The following is a 16,255-nucleotide window of genomic DNA, read 5'->3' as shown; positions in this document are numbered from 1 at the left end:
TCATTCAACTTTTTGTCATTTATCAAACAAATATGCCAAAGATATGCTGGTTCCAGCATCTCAGTACGGAGGATTTACATGTTTCCTCGTCTTATATGACATTACATTACATTTATTTGGGGTGGTCGAACACAACAAAACTTTAGGCTCTTGAAAAGGAGGATGTGCTTCTCATTATTTTCTGACTTTGTATTAACTAAAGAGTTAAAGGTGGGGTAGGTAATTCACTTCAGAAACACTTGTTGTTATATTCCATGGAATGCTCTTAACATCCCGATAGCAATGAATACATTAAATGCTTTGACAATAAATACATAAAAAATAATCTGTGGAAGCCGTAGTACTGTAAAAATCACGACCAATCATCTGAGCCGGCCCGGCTAAAATAACTGGATGGCCTACCTGCCTGTCAGCCTTCCATCTGTGCACAAACTTATCTCGTGCCCTCATTGGTCATGTGCGCGTTCGTGTGTGTTGGAGGAGGGGCTCTGTGAGGAAGTCTGAAGGAAGTGGCAGATTTTTTTCGGCTGCGTACTTTCAAATTCTAGCACACTCGAGCTGGTTTCTCCATTCTTACCTACCCTACCTTAAATCTAAAATAAAACAAATTGATCCATAACAGCAATGACATTATAAGTTGCATCCCAGTGTTTGCACAGGTTCTCATCGTAGACTAGATCTCAGCCTAAAGATGTGTTTATGTCAATTTCCTTCATGTCCATGCTGCAAAAAGGCTTTTAAGGCTTCCCTGTTTATATATTCATTAAATATGTCTTGCTTTTCCTGTAATCCTTATCCCAGTTGCCCTTTTGGACATTGTTTAATGAGTTTAATGTAAATGTGTGTGTCATGTGGTTAAACGGAGCACACGTAGTAATGACATAAATAAACATCTAGGTCCAGTGTGACCCTGTTGGGAGGCTGAGGGAGTGTTAAGGAGAAGGGTGATCTTTATTTGTGGTCAGGGTGACCATCGTTAAGCCTGTTGGCGCTTTGGTGTGGAGCTTTTTATATCTGGAGGTTTCATTAATGTTGTTGAACCTCTGCAATATTGCTGTTCTTTTGTGTGTTGTGTTTGGCCTGTGAGCTAGCAGGAGGTTAGCCCCTCTCCCAGTTAGGATTAGACCTTTTAAGGGCTGGTTGGTTTGTGACTCTCCTCCTTTCATCTGCTGCCATCAGAGCAACTCTGCATTAAAGGCATTCCTCAATCTCCCTTTATTCTCCTTTCTCTCTCCGTCTCTAACCACCTCCCTCTTTTCTCTGTCTAACACACTCAAAACTAAAGTCTCCCTCCTGGCAAACACAGAATGTTGTCTTCAGAAGAAAGAGAAACTGTGATGCCATTAAACATATCAGCAGAGATTGGCATTGTCCATTTGTTTTCCAGGTTGTGATGAGTGCATTGTAGCAAATAAAGAAACAGCAATGCACAATATGTTTTTTTATAAGCCAATTACCGATAACCGAAACCATAACTGATCATTTCAAAATGTTTGTGTTTTAAAAGCCCTAACCCTCTCCAATGAGGTCAGGCGCAGCAACACAATGGTTACTCTGTGAGCTACTATACTTGTATTTGATGTCATCCTTCTTTCTGAAGCACACCGGAGAATGAGTCCCGTTTGCTCAGGATTTGTTCAATTTTTTTAGCATTTTTATGTAATTGTTTGTCAACAATGAGTCCTTGTATCCTGAGTTGTGGGCCTGTACAGTTCCTGTATCTGGCAGTAGCCACACACTCTTCTGTCCCATATCCAGTTTCCTAATACAAAAAGACTCCCTCTCTGGAGCTCAGTGTCATTTCAAACCATATTCAGCCAGCACTGCAGCACACACTGTGCTGTAATCTGCCGCCCTGTCCCTTTAAAACAAGCCTAATCCTGCTCTTGTTGTGACTAATCTTCTCTCTTCACTCTCTTACTTCTCTCACTTTCCCTCAACTGTTTGTCAACCTTGTCGCTTTTTGTTGTTCCCGCCCCCCCCCGGGGATGAGGTGGTGGTCAGCGGAAGATGTTTCCATTTGGTGGGGTTTAAGTTAAATCTGATCCACAATGTGGTTTTAGTGAAGAGAAATCCTGTGATCCTTTTTTGTGTGTCAGTGTGTGTGAGAGAGAGACTGTGCATGTGTGTGTGTGTGTGTGTGTGTGTGTGTGTGTGTGTGTGTGTGACAATACACATCAAACCCATTTGCACAGTTCATTCCATTATTAAAACCATTGTCATTGTAATTCACATAACTGCAGTGATAGTATTGCATGCCTTTTATGTTCATTGTTGCCTTTTAAAATACACAGTGCTCGGGGAGAAAAATAAATCCTCACATATAATAGTAGCAGATGAATAAATTGGTCTTAATCTGAATGTGTGTGTGTGTGTATATAACGCCTATAGTGCGGTATTCATAGGTGGTATGTAAAAAGGCCCGCCTTATCAGTTATCAGGGGAGGCCAAATTGACACAGAGGAATCACTCCATTGTGTGCGGATTTCAAAGGGAGATGTGAGCACATTGGATGTCTCCATTTCCAATAACTGTGACCTTGAGGCAAGAGGAATAGCACTGTGCCCCCCCCCCCATCCACCTCCAATCTGCTGACTGCTGAATCCAACCACAGCCAGCTGATTTTGGGAGTCGGGGCGGAGGGCTAATCGGTGCTACCTCAGGGTTATTCTATAGGGTAAATTGAGTTAGGCTTTATTTTCTGATATGTGTGAATACAAATTACAAAGGCCTGTGTGCACGTATTTGAATCCCCTGTGTCCATACTGTCCGCTTTGAGGGTTATACTTTGTTGCTCGTAACTTTACTATAAACATATTTTATAAATAAAGAGGGAGAAGACGTTGAATGAAAGTAAAACAGCAAAATGTAGCCAGATTTTTGTATTCATCTACCGTAATTCTGCTCCATGCAAATCACTTTTACCTCATGGCATTTCTGAGGACAACATCAACTATGTGACTTTTCCACTGTGAAGTCCTAACGTAGTCTGTGGAAACTGACCTCCGTTTGTCCCTTTCAGCCAGTTTAGGATGGTTTTTTGTTTTGTGGCAGCAGGCTTAAGTCCGATAATCATCTGTTTCACGTGGATCCAGTGATTCACCACTTCTCGTCATCGTTGTAATACCACTGTCTTTATCTTTTATCTTCCTCAGCAATATACTAAACATCGCCACACACTCGCTTTAGTTATTGACAAATCAGTTGTGCCAAGACCTTTTGCCGACAATGGCACGAACACAACAGTGCGAGATGAACTCATATCTGCCAGCCCCTCCAATGACACTAAACGGTTGGGAACTTGGTCAGTCCAAGACAATAATGTTGAATTGTAAGAAAGAAGTGATAGTATATGGATCAATATGGAGCATTGACCATGCAAATGAGAAACCAATTGACTGGTGACCTGTGTGATAAAGCCATTAGATGATTGGCTTGTTCTTTTTGTTCATCATGTTCTTACGCTGGCAAACTGTGTGTGTGTGTGTGTGTGTGTGTGTGTGTGTGTGTGTGTGTGTGTGTGTGTGTGTGTGTGTGTGTGTGTGTGTGTGTGTGTGTGTGTGTGTGTGTGTGTGTGTGTGTGTGTGTTGTGTGTGTGTGTGTGTGTGTGTGTGTGTGTGTGTGTGTGTGTGTGTGGTGTGTGTGTGTGTGTGTGTGTGTGTGTGTGTGGTGTGTGTGTGTGTGTGTGTGTGTGTGTGTGTGTGTGTGTGTGCGGTCTCAAAGAAGCCAGCTTATTTTTCGCACTCAGCCTAATTAATCCATCATCTCTCGGTGACAAAAGGATCCCCACCCCTCCTTCCTCCGGCCCGTCCCATTGGCATTTTGGGGCAGAGGGATTCAGCAGGACCCCCGGGCACCCCTCCTGCCCTGACCCCTGCCCCCCCACCAGGGGAGCATCTGTGGATCGATCCGGGGCCAGCTGGCAACAGGGGAGAGGGGCAGGACTGACACCAACACAACCGTCTCGAAATAAAGTCGATCATCGTCAGTTGTTTAGTTTATATGGCAGTAAAGAGTCACTGTTTGCTGGATTGTTGTTATTATTATAGTGGGTTGCGTGGGTCTTCTAACATGTGGCCTGATGTGTTCGAGTGTGTGTGTGTGTGTGTGTGTGTGTTTGTATGAGTGTGGTACAAAGATGTAAGTGAATCAAATGATGCTCTGCAGTTGCACTTGGTTGCAGCTAGGGGGCAGCATACAGCCACACCACCCCTCCCTCCTTTTTCTATCCTCTTTTCTTCAGCTGTGCCACACACACACACACACACACACACACACAGGTATTTAGTCATTCTCTGGGCTCAGAAAGAGAGAGCACATTGATAGTCCTCTCTATAATACATTAAACTTCTGCATTGTCCTTTTCTTTCATTTTACACATTGTCACAACCTCCCTGTCACCCTAATCCCAGCTACCCCCCTCACTTTCTCCCCAACACACACACACACACACATTGATTGACAAGCAGCATCCGGGGAAATAGAGCCGATTTCCATTGTTTGCTGTCCCTACTCAAATCTGTTGAAACGGTTATTCCATTCTTGCGCCGGGGTATTTGCATATCCTTACGTATTTCCTATTTTCAAGATCCCTCTCCCCCTTCTCCTCCCCATCCTCCTTTTTGCTAAATCCCCTCTTCTTAAGTGTTTGGTGCATTTAGCAAATCCATTCATAACGTATCTACATGCACTATTAGCTTAGTGTAATGGCGAGGGTGTAATCTGCAGAGAGTTCTTTTCCCATCTTCCTCTTCTCTTGAAGGGCTGTTCTTTTGACTTGCTGGTGGGGCGATGATACGTCATTACGTTTCCCATCTAAAGTGACAAGGCCCAAATGTCAGCACGAAATGTCAAGTGGCCTCGCTACTCCTTCGCTCGATTTGTTCTGTAGTTTTTTATTTCATTCTTGGTCTGAGTATGGAGCGAGGTGGGAATGATGGAGAGAGATTGAAGGATGGAAAGGTAAGATAGAAACAGAGGGATAGAGGTTACAGACTCAGATTCTGATCATTTCTGCCAGGTCCATTTGAAGTTTTAGGTCTCGTCTAAATGCACCTGGAAACTAGCTTTTGAGGACTGTATTTCTTCGGCTGGTCTGGGATTCACACTGTCAACCTTTCATTGACAAAAATGCTTTTGACCCCACATGCCACCTGGGTGAGCTGTTCAGCCTGTAACTCTCAATAAACACACACATTTACTTGCCCCAGGCAATTGGGCCTTATCCTTGTTGTTGAGTCCTGACATATTTATGAATACATATTTAGAAAAGCACTTATTGAATACACATTGATAAGTAATCACAAATGTTGTTATCAAGATTTTCATCACATGTTGTTTTTAACAGAATTGGTAACGTGTAGCTGCCTCTTGAATATTCTAGCCACAAAAACGACATGTATACATGGTTTGTGACCTAAGATTTTCATCGTCATAACTACATTGTAGCTATGCTCGTATGACCAATAAAAGCCTTGAACCTTGAACCACACGCATAATAAAGTATATGATTATGAAAAATTAGAATTTAAGGACACAATCACATGCCGTGTAGTATTGTTGGCTGGCCTATAGATTTCTTGTCCCTTTTTCGAGCTTATACAGTTTCTCACCCTATAACCAAGACCTTTACTACTCCATCCTTGTGTGTGTGTGTGTGTGTGTGTGTGTGTGTGTGTGTGTGTGTGTGTGTGTGTGTGTGTGTGTGTGTGTGTGTGTGTGTGTGTGTGTGTGTGTGTGGTGTGTGTGTGTGTGTGTGTGTGTGTGTGTGTGTGTGTGTGTGTGTGTGTGTGTGTGTGTGTGTGTGTGTGTGTGTGTGTGTGTGTGTGTGTGTGTGTGTGTGTGTGTGTGTGTGTGTGTGTGTGATACCCTGCGGTCCTCAGCGATAAGGCTGAGATTGAGTTTTCTCTCTGAGATGGTGTGTGTGTGTAAAGTCATCTGCAACCGGGCAATGTAAAGAGCTTCTATCACTTGATCTACCATACACTCCGGAGTGTATATGTATATATGCTCTCAAACCGGTGTTGTGTGAGAGAAAGCTAGCTGCTCTGCTTTGTTCGGCATTGTGTGCATGAGAGGATGAATCCTCTGGGCTCTATTCACAGCTCTGTGGTATCATAACGCAGGAGTGTGTGTGTGGTTAGTATGGCTGCACTATATGGAGAAAACAACTAATTCCAGTTATTTTGAGTAATTTGATCATTATAGTTTCATTTTCCAAAAAGATCTGTGCCAAACATATGTTTTCTTAATGCCGGCATATCTCTGCAGCTTTCCAATTCTTTGTTCAAAATGGTATTAACACACTTATTGATCATTTAACAAATATTATATTATAGATTTTGCAATTTCCATATTCTTTTTGATAATCATGCAGCGCTAGAAGGTAGGTTTGTCAACAATCATATATGCTATTTTTAGACATCCATGCAAAACTGATTTAGAGAGAATATTTGTTTTAACACTGCTTGCTGCACATGGCCTGTAAAGAGACGTGTGCACGTGTGTCTGATCTTTACGTTGTCAGTCTCTCATCGTGCAAGTTAACCATCGTCAGTTAGCCAGGGAAATGTGTCAGTTGTCTTTCCCTTCACTGAAACACAGTCTGTAAAAACGTAGGAGGCACAACAGAAGAAGAGAACATGCTATGTGAGTGGTATCAACACAGCAAGGAGGTGAAGCAGTCTGCTATTCACTGACAGCGTGGTGTCACACCCGCAGAAAACTAAACCCATCAGTTTTTGTTAGAGGAAAGGGAGGGGGGACATCCCATACTGTTTAGTTTCCATATCTAGCAGTCAGTGACAAGGCTTTCCGGCAGTTCTCATATTTCACACACTGTCCTCTGGTGAGCAGCTTGCAAGTGCAAACACACACACACACACACACACACACACACACACACACACACACACACACACACACACACACACACACACACTATAACTCTTATCACCTGGTCTGTGGCTTATTCCCAAATTCCAATTTGACTGCTAGCCCCTGGCCCAGAGCACATCTCTGAAAAGAAGTGCAGCAGAAATGTCTTCAGCACGGACCTTTTTGATAGCAAATATCAGGAGGATTTCACAACTGAATTCACAATGAGGAACGCAGGAGGGCACAGATATTAGCTTGTTCTGGTGGCCAAATACATTTATCATCATTTATCTGGATATTGTAACAACCAGTTTTTGTTACACAGGGTGTCCGCGGGGTCTTAAAAAGTATTAAAAGTTGATAAATCAATTTAGCGAAAAGTAAGGCTATTAAAAAGTATTAAACGGCATTTTCCAAGGTATTACATGTTGTAGCTTGTTTTCAATAAGTATATAAATTGTCCAAAGAGGTTGTATTCTACAGTGTGCCTGAATGTAATCATTGCGTAGGTGTGTAGTGTGATTCTGTGTAGTTTATTTATGGCATCCCGTTGGATTTGACGTCATCTGAACAGGACATCGCACGCTCACTGCTTGATAGCGCGCGAAGCTCCGTTTACGCCGGTTGTTAAACAACATCGTTATGGGGAAATGCAAGTTTGCGTCCAAATGGTTGGAAGATAAGGAGGAAGGACAATCAATACTGTATATAGGCGTGTGGTGTTCAGATCAGGGGGTCACAGGTTCAAACCCCACTGCAGTCAGCATGTCGTTGTGTCCCTGGGCAAGACACTTCACCCAAATGGCTCCTGTGGGGATTGCCCACAGTATTGAGTATGTAAGTCGCTTTGGATAAAAGCGACTAACAAGTGACATGTAATGTAATGTAATATAGTAAATGTGAGGTGAAGTGTGTCGCCAATGTAACCGGTTAAAAGTGGCGATGAGGTCTTAAAATGTATGGAAAGGGTCTTAAAAAAGGTCTTAAAAGGTATTCAATTTGACTTCAGGATTCCTGCATATACCCTGTAAAACCTTTAATACTTGTTCCCAAAGTAAATGTAAAAGCGTTTTTGCAGAATATGCTTAAAAAAAAAAAAAAAAATGCTACTTTTTCTTTTTGTTTTCCAATTGATCCCTGCAGTGTCAATGCTATACCGTGTCAATTGACCAAAATGGGCTTTTTTTCACCTGTTTGTCCATCTTTGTGTCCCTCTGCAGGAGTCTCCATCAGGGCGGAGGAAGGCCCTGGCTACCAGCAGTATAAACATGAAGCAGTACGCCAGCCCCATGCCCACACAGACCGATGTCAAGCTCAAGTTCAAGCCGCTGTCCAAGAAGGTGGTGTCGGCCACGCTGCAGTTTTCCCTCTCCTGCATCTTCCTCCGTGAGGGAAAGGCCACGTAAGTCACCGTCTTCTGATTAAAGTATTCATAATTCTTTTGTTAGCTTTTCTGAGGGTGAAAATTAGTCTTCTAGGCTTTTTGTCGAAGGGTTTATGGCAAATCATTTAGAAGTATACAAGACTGCTTTATAAGGAATCACTAAGCCAAGCTGTCTGGGTATTTGTATAGTTATACTGAATCCATAGATTAAAACGTATAAGGATATGCGCACACTTAATGTATGCGCACAAAAACGGACTCACATCAGTCTTACATTCTTTGATTGCACAAAGTTTAATTTACAGACACACTCACTTTCAGCTTCTCATTCACATCTTTGATATCACCAACTTTCATTTGAGGACACACTCTCCATCACGTTGTCTGCCGTTTGTTATTCATTCTGATTTTGATAGGAGGGACTTTTATTTAAAGACAGGCACACACACACACACACACTGAGCGGGAGCAAAGCATCAAGGCCTTTGTTGTGGCGCGGGCGGCGGGTCGATGGCGCGTAACCCTTGTTAACCCTTCGGGGAATGATGTCGACCACACACAAACAAACTCAATCACACCAGTTCAAATGAGCCTCTGGGCCTGGGAAACACCAAACACAAAGAACAGAGAGGAGAGCGCATTGATTATGATGGAGCGGCGGTTTGAGGGACTGAGGGGGAGTACACAGGACTACATTAAATACAGGCAGTACTGTAGAATAAAGGGAGGGTGGGGGGGAAATAAGAGACAATGGGTGGAAGGGAATGAGGAGAGAAGAGAGGTTTGACTGTCAGGATGAGATGTGCTTCAAATGTAGGAGTGAAGTTAAAGTCTCATGGTTGTTATGACAATAAGGTTTGTAGATGAAGAGTAGTGGAAGAAGTGAAGACAGAAAGAGAAGGGTTGAGAGCTATGATAACCCTTATGGTTTTGTATCCCTTGTAGTTGGTTTTAAATATGAACCTATGGTAATCATTTGTACTTTTTACCACTATAGAGAGGCGAAGTCCCTCCCTTTCCGGGGGAGCTCCATGGGACCTTATTTCGGAAAAATTATGTATTGAAGTCAATGGGGAGAGAAAGATTATCTTTCGATCCCGTTTGAATTGAGCCACGAATTACACATATGATGTTTGTCCATTTAAAAGATAATTTTGCAAGTCAAAAAAATAAAAATGTGTTGTAAAACTGTGAAGTAACACTTTTTTTTGTGTGAAACCGCTCAATGAACTACATCTCCCGTCTCGCACCACACACCAAGACGGCCGTCACGTTGGCACATTTCACTTCTTTCTTTCAGAATGAGGCGGAAAGTATTAAAAGAAGTGAAAATCACTACGAGTCTGGGCATGTTGAGAGCTGCACATCAAATCAAATCAAGTTTTATTTATATAGCACATTTTTAAACGATTTTTGGTCGAGCCAAAGTGCTGTACATATAATAAAAATACCCTACAGTAAAGACACTTTACAGCAAATACAACAGCACAGTTTGTGCAGAATATCAGTATGAGAACAATGGTAACGTAAAAAGATGTGTTTTCTCTCTACATACACAAAAGGGGAGTTAGTCGGTTCCTAAGAGCCAGCATGCGGGACCGGGATTCTGGGATTTGTAGTCTTTCTAGTTGCGTATTTTTCATAGTCTTATATTTCAACAGTTTTACGACAAACTGACTTTTTTGACATGGAAATTATTTTTTAAGATTGACAAACATCATATGTGTAATTCGTGGCACAATTCAAACGGGATCGAAAGATAATCTTTCTCTCCCCATTGACTTCAATACATAAGTTTTCCAAAATAAGGTCCCATGGGTCGGAAGTAGATGGGCGGGACTTCGCCTCTCTATTGTATTGGCATATGTATCTGTTATAAACACTGTTTCTACCTCTAAACATAAGTTTGTGTCTGTTTTCTATGGTGCAGTGATGAGGACATGCAGAGCCTGGCCAGCCTGATGAGCATGAAGCAGGCCGACATCGGTAACCTGGACGACTTTGAGGAGGAGAACGAGGAGGACGAGGAGAACAGGGTGAACCAGGAGGAGAAGACTGCCAAGATCACAGGTGACTGACTCAAAACTATTTGTATTCCTTTGACACAGTTTTAATTAACCGAGATACACCGGCCGACATGGATCAAAGTCACACATGTTGCTGCTTTGCTGGAATCATCCATTAAACCTGAGCACAGTAATATGTTGACTACTGGCCAGCATTCACGCTTTTCAGTGACTTTTCCTGTGCTGTTATTGGTCAATCAGTCTGCTAAACCAGCTATTTTGCAGCTGGCAAATTAACATGACCAGCAAAAAGCCAGGGTTTGCACAAAGTCTTGATAGATTGGAAAATGCTTAATTTCAACCAGTACGTTTACAAGGTTAGGAATATGCTTGAATTGGAATATACTGTTCTTGAAATATTGAAAATTCTTTAATTAGATAGCCACAACTTATGTTTAAAATATCTTATTTTCAACATTATCTAGTGTTTAATCAACATACTGTAACCACTCGTGTAAAACATAAATCTTTAAATATTGGAAATCAAAACAATCCATTGTTATATTATTTGCTTGTTTTTGGGAAAAAACTGACAGTATACAAAGATTAATATTAATAATGGATTTTGTTAACTTTTTCCCGCTTAATTTTATATTTACTATTTAGATCTAATGCTAAAGGCCCCAAAGGTCTGAACATGTAAGGTTTAGGTACCTTAAAATAGCTTGAATAGAGTGCCACAGTGACGCGTCCTAAAACCCGGAAGTAAGTTAGCATTTTACCACTTCCGGTTCCTTCGACAAAACGCAATGGGATTTCTCCATAGGGTTTTGGAAAATAGCTGAACTAAGGTCTGTGGTAGAGACACATTGAAGAGACGGATCACGTTTTGTTCTACGACATTAAATCCATCAGCAGTGACCCCACTGGTGATTTCTGAAGAGTTGACGTGTCTGAAAAACGATGGTTGTTACCAAGTGGGTGAGTAGGACTACAGAAGTTGTCGAGACGTCATTACGCCGAACACGTAAACACTCCCTCTAAGTTTGTTTGCCCTGTTCTGCTTGAAAGCAAGTACCTGCCTCCTGCAAACTGTTCAAACAAACGCTTCAACTCGTACCATTTTGAATCTGTAGTTTTGAATATGGATCTTAAGTTGGCGTGACGTTGAAGCAGCGACCCTGCTGTAGTTCGTTTATAGCATAACGTTAGCATTTTGCTTCTGCGACTAGATTTATGATTCGAAAATTATAAAAGTAGGGTAGACATGTGGAGATTATCCGACTGAACAAAACGTGATCCGTCTCTTAAATGTGTCTCAACCACAGACCTTATTTCCAGCTATTTTCCAAAATCCTATGGAGAACTTGCATTGCGTTTTTGTCGAAGGAACCGGAAGGATTTTACTTCCGGGTTTTAGGACGCGTCACTGTGGCACTCTATTATATTTTAATTCTAATAGATCCCTCCAAACCCCAAAATGTCATTGTCAAAATATTGCCATCTTCTTAAACTCTTTACTTGGTGGACCAACCATCCTGAAAAATCATTCAGACCTGAACCACCACCAAGGCTTCAGCGTGGCATCAGCTTTGCTTATTTTATTTTAATTAATTTTTTTATGTTTCTGCTTCTTCAAGTGTGCATGCTTGCATACGTAGGATTATATATCCATGAGTTTCATTTACAGTGTCTGTATTTAGGTTATCTTTTATTGCTTATGCTGTTCTTCCCAGCTGTTATTCTTTGTTCCTGGCTTTCTTCTTGTTTTTTGGACTCGTGGTGGCTTCCATCCATACAGTACATGTTGAGGAATCGTACTATGGTCTCATGTGCGGGTGCCTCCTGCTTTGCTTAATCCAACTTTTCTTCATGTTAAGCTTCATGCTTTCTCTCCTTTGCGTACCCTTCCCTGCTCTTTGTCTCATATGTATATGCATTGAGCGCCTACAGCGATGCTTCACTAGCGGCTCTGAATCAAAGGCTGGCCGAGCTGCCAAAACTCCCCCCCCCCCCCCCGATGCTACCTACCCAACAAACTGCAACACTAACGCCAGCTAACCCATGCATACCCCGCAAAACATGTTCTCTTTTTTAGCTTTCACTCACAGTGTGTGAAAAGAGAATATATTATAACTAGATACGTTGTATTTTTCATCTTCATGAATATATACAATTTGTGGGTATATTGATTGTGAATTTGCATATGTGTGTGTGTGTTGGACTACTTTTTTTTTTTTTTTACTCATTATTGTATCAAATGATCTTGATTTTAGGACGGTTATTCTAAGACGGAGCAAAGTTATAATCATTTTTTTAGTATTGATTTTTAAATATGTGAGTCACTCTTTCAGTTTCCCAGGAAGGTTTACTTTTTATATATTTATTTAGTTTTGAAATACCTTAACTTTTTTTAGGGCCAGTTTTAATTTCTCAAGATTTAGTTACACTTACTTATAATATTTAAACGTTGACCTATTTGTCAGGTGCATTTGAATTCAAACCCCAGTCTGTAATTATTAGACCAGACCCTTTGGTTTATTGTCAGAAGAGTTGAATGAAATTGATACTGATTCTTATTTTTGGTAGAGATATATTAAAACTAAGAAACTAATGTTTATTTGAACAGACAATATCCTTTGAGTTGACTTTTTCCTAAAGAATATTGTTTTATTTGAGTGTCAGTGTACAACATTATGTTTGGTTTAAGTGTGTTTTAGCTGAGAATAACACCCTGCTACAGAGATAACCAACTCATGCAGTTTGACACAATGATCTGTGTATTTGGAGATATAATTTAGATCAAGCACAAGTAGCAAGCTAGTTCAAAAATAGCAATAACACTGCAAACTAAATCAAGGTATACACAATAATATGCACTTTCCTCAACTCTGTTTATACATTTATTTGTTAAAAGAGTTTGTGTGTGAGCGTGTGTGTGTGGGCTATTTCTCTATGGGATGTGTTATTTTGCCTTATTCACTGCTATTCTTCCTTCCTCCCTTCCTGTATGGCCCTGTCCTTTACAGAGATAGTAAACCAGTTGAATGCCCTCAGCTGCTTAGATGATGATGAGGATGAGGATGATGATGCTGGTGTCCTTATGCGAGCACGCAAAGCAACCGCTAAGCCTGCCGCTTCCTCCCAAGGTCTTTTTTCACCTTTCTTTCACCTCCCGTGTTCCTGACTCGTTGTGTCACCTCTACACTACCATGCATTACCACAATCTCTTTACATATCATTCTTTTCTTAATCCTGTCTTTTCTAGCTTTCCGTCTCTTTTTATTTCTCTCTCTTTCACTCAAAACGTCCCATCCCCTGATCCTCCTTGACATTGGTATTGTGATCGTGTTGTGGTGGTACAATTGATCTTGGCTCATGTGGTGATGTGCAGTAAGAGGTGTTGTGAACACATCCGTTGGTGTTTATCCTTTTGGTTCATGTTCTTGTTTTTGTGACAGTGTTACCTTCCCTTTTGTTTTACTGCAATTGGTAGTGAACCATAACAAGTACATGGGATCCAAACAAACTGTTCTTACTTACCTTTTAAAACCCTTAGATGCCCTTAGAGTGACTGGACCCTACACTCTTCCATAAGTGGGTCAAAAAGGACCCGTATTAGAATAATATGTGTTGTTATGCAATTTTTGTCATTTTGGTTAAGAAAAATCACTTGTATAATATTTAGTATTATATTTTGGTTCACACTAGAAATATTTAATATTTAACTTTTCACTATTTATAATTTTTGACATTTTTTTTACATTTTGAAAAAAAAATGAAATTCCATAGAAAATGCATGCGGGTCTTTTTTGACCCACTTATGGAAGCTTGGGGTAGTAATACAAAAACTACAATTTCTTCAAATTTTAATTTAAAATTTGAATGGCATGATATCCAAAACATGTTTTTTGAGGAATAGCTGGTATATGAAATGATAAAAAAATATAATTATAAAGATACTTCAAGAAAACCACCTCACCGGGTCAAAAAAGACCCACTTATGCATCTAAGGGTTAAAGAAAACAAATGTTTTGCTTTGTCAATTTGGAATTAAGTGCATTTGTTTTCAGTTGGACTTTGTATTGAATTTGTGGTATTCTTATCGTGGATCCCATTACCTTAACACTCAGGACATTACCATAAAACACAATTAAAACACACATTACATTACATTGCATTTAGCTGACGCTTTTATCCAAAGCGACTTACAATAAGTGCATTCGACCAAGAAGATACAAACCAGAAGAAAACAGAATCATATAAGTACATCAGGTTTCATAGAGCCAACACATTTCAAGTGCTACTCAACTGGCTTTAGATAAGCCAGTCCTTTATTAGTATGTAAGTGCTTTGTTAGTCATTCTATCACTCGAAGTGGAGTCGAAAGAGATGAGTTTTCAGTCTGCGCCGGAAGATGTGTAAGCTTTCTGCTGTCCTGATGTCAATGGGGAGCTCATTCCACCATTTTGGAGCCAGGATAGCAAACCAACGTGCACATACACTGGTGATTGAAGTTATGAGGATTATATTGTTGGACAACACCATAAAAAGACAGGGGTAATGTCCAAACACTCAGTAAATCATACAGCTTTTCTACTCTCTTTCACACGTGTTACTGGGCAATTGGGCCACATGTAACATTTCATCCTTCTGTGAAGTTCCCTTTTTCACAGGAAACACTGCATGTAGTTAGAAACACAATCATTAACAGAGTATTCTAATATGAGCAATTGATTAAATCCTAGGTAAGGCTTACAAGAAATGATTATATCAGCAGTAAAACTAATCAACTTCATCATATCATCAGTAAAAAAAGATAGCTTTGAGATTCTAATTGGGCCTGGAGCTGGTGAGAAGCTTCAGAGCGACAATATAATACATTGCTAAGTCAGATGGAGTTGAGGGGGTTAGAGAAACATCAGCATTACATTCGGGGTCTCAATGTATCTGCTTTGAAGGGTAAAAGTAGATATTCTTTAAGACTATTCTACATGGTTTCACTGGCTAGTCAATATTTCAGGGTTAACTATTTAGTAAAATAACTTATCATTGCTTATAAAGAAATCTTACACACACTCATGTGCTCCTCCATGGCCTAAACTGGGTTGTGAATGTTGTCAGTCAGAGGCGAGGATGTGCCGGACCCCTTATCAGCTAACACCACTTCACAAAGCCCCCCTACATATAGAGGCCAAGTGACACACACACACACACACGCACACGCACACGCGCACACACACACACACACACACACACACACACACAGCACTTGTTCTCTTTGTACAGATTCTCACAGCAGCATTTCTTGGCATCTCCCTCGCACACATTTACACTCTTTACAAACTGACCCACACCATGGCAGCATGCGATGACGATGATGAAGATAAAGTGGACAACTCTCCGCCTTTCCAGCTGGGATCTCCATAGCAACTCTCTACTGCCTTCACTGTCCCCCACAGTAACACCCCATACCGCACACATTTTCCCAGAATGCCACTGCTGTATGCATCAAGTGGGCTGAGGTGGTGGAGCACATAAAAGTTCAGGCTGCAGGATTACTTACACAGGACTTTTTTTAATGCTCATGGTTCACTCCAAAGTGCAGATTTTTGGTTAATATGGGTTTGTGAATGTTTGTATTCATTTCATTTTACTGGATGTATTGTGCTGTAGTTGTTTTTCTTGACTCTGTAGTTCGTGTTCATGACTTTTTGTTTGACTTTTGTGGCAACAGAGCTCATCAACAAGCTGAACTTCCTGGACGACGAGGATCAGGAAGTGCCTCCCGCCTTGTGCTCAAATCCCTTCGAGGATCCTGATGACGACCTTCATCCGAACCACCTCAACCCGTTTGATGATCCGGACGACACAGGTATGCATGTGACAAAAGCAATCCATCTAATTTCATTTTGGTGGATGTATGTTTTTATGTAATTTTAGCTGGTTTTAACCCTATTATGAATGCTAGCACAAGAAAAGTGTTTGT

The 16,255-nt window shown here is 40.9% G+C and overlaps 1 protein-coding gene across 1 annotated transcript in view; it reads left to right on the top strand.

The window, feature by feature from the left end:
* The window catches only part of ehbp1 (EH domain binding protein 1), a 155,468-nt gene that overhangs the window by 35,324 nt on the left and 103,889 nt on the right, over positions 1-16,255 (top strand). Inside the window, exons 6-8 of the mRNA XM_034135961.1 lie at positions 8,097-8,278; positions 10,191-10,330; positions 16,004-16,141. Coding sequence (XP_033991852.1) covers positions 8,097-8,278; positions 10,191-10,330; positions 16,004-16,141 — 460 coding nt within the window. The remainder of the gene's footprint in view (positions 1-8,096; positions 8,279-10,190; positions 10,331-16,003; positions 16,142-16,255) is intronic.

The sequence above is a fragment of the Trematomus bernacchii genome, unplaced genomic scaffold, assembly GCF_902827165.1.
Source record: "Trematomus bernacchii unplaced genomic scaffold, fTreBer1.1, whole genome shotgun sequence".
NCBI lineage: Eukaryota > Metazoa > Chordata > Actinopteri > Perciformes > Nototheniidae > Trematomus > Trematomus bernacchii.
This window is presented reverse-complemented; position numbering and strand designations above follow the sequence as displayed.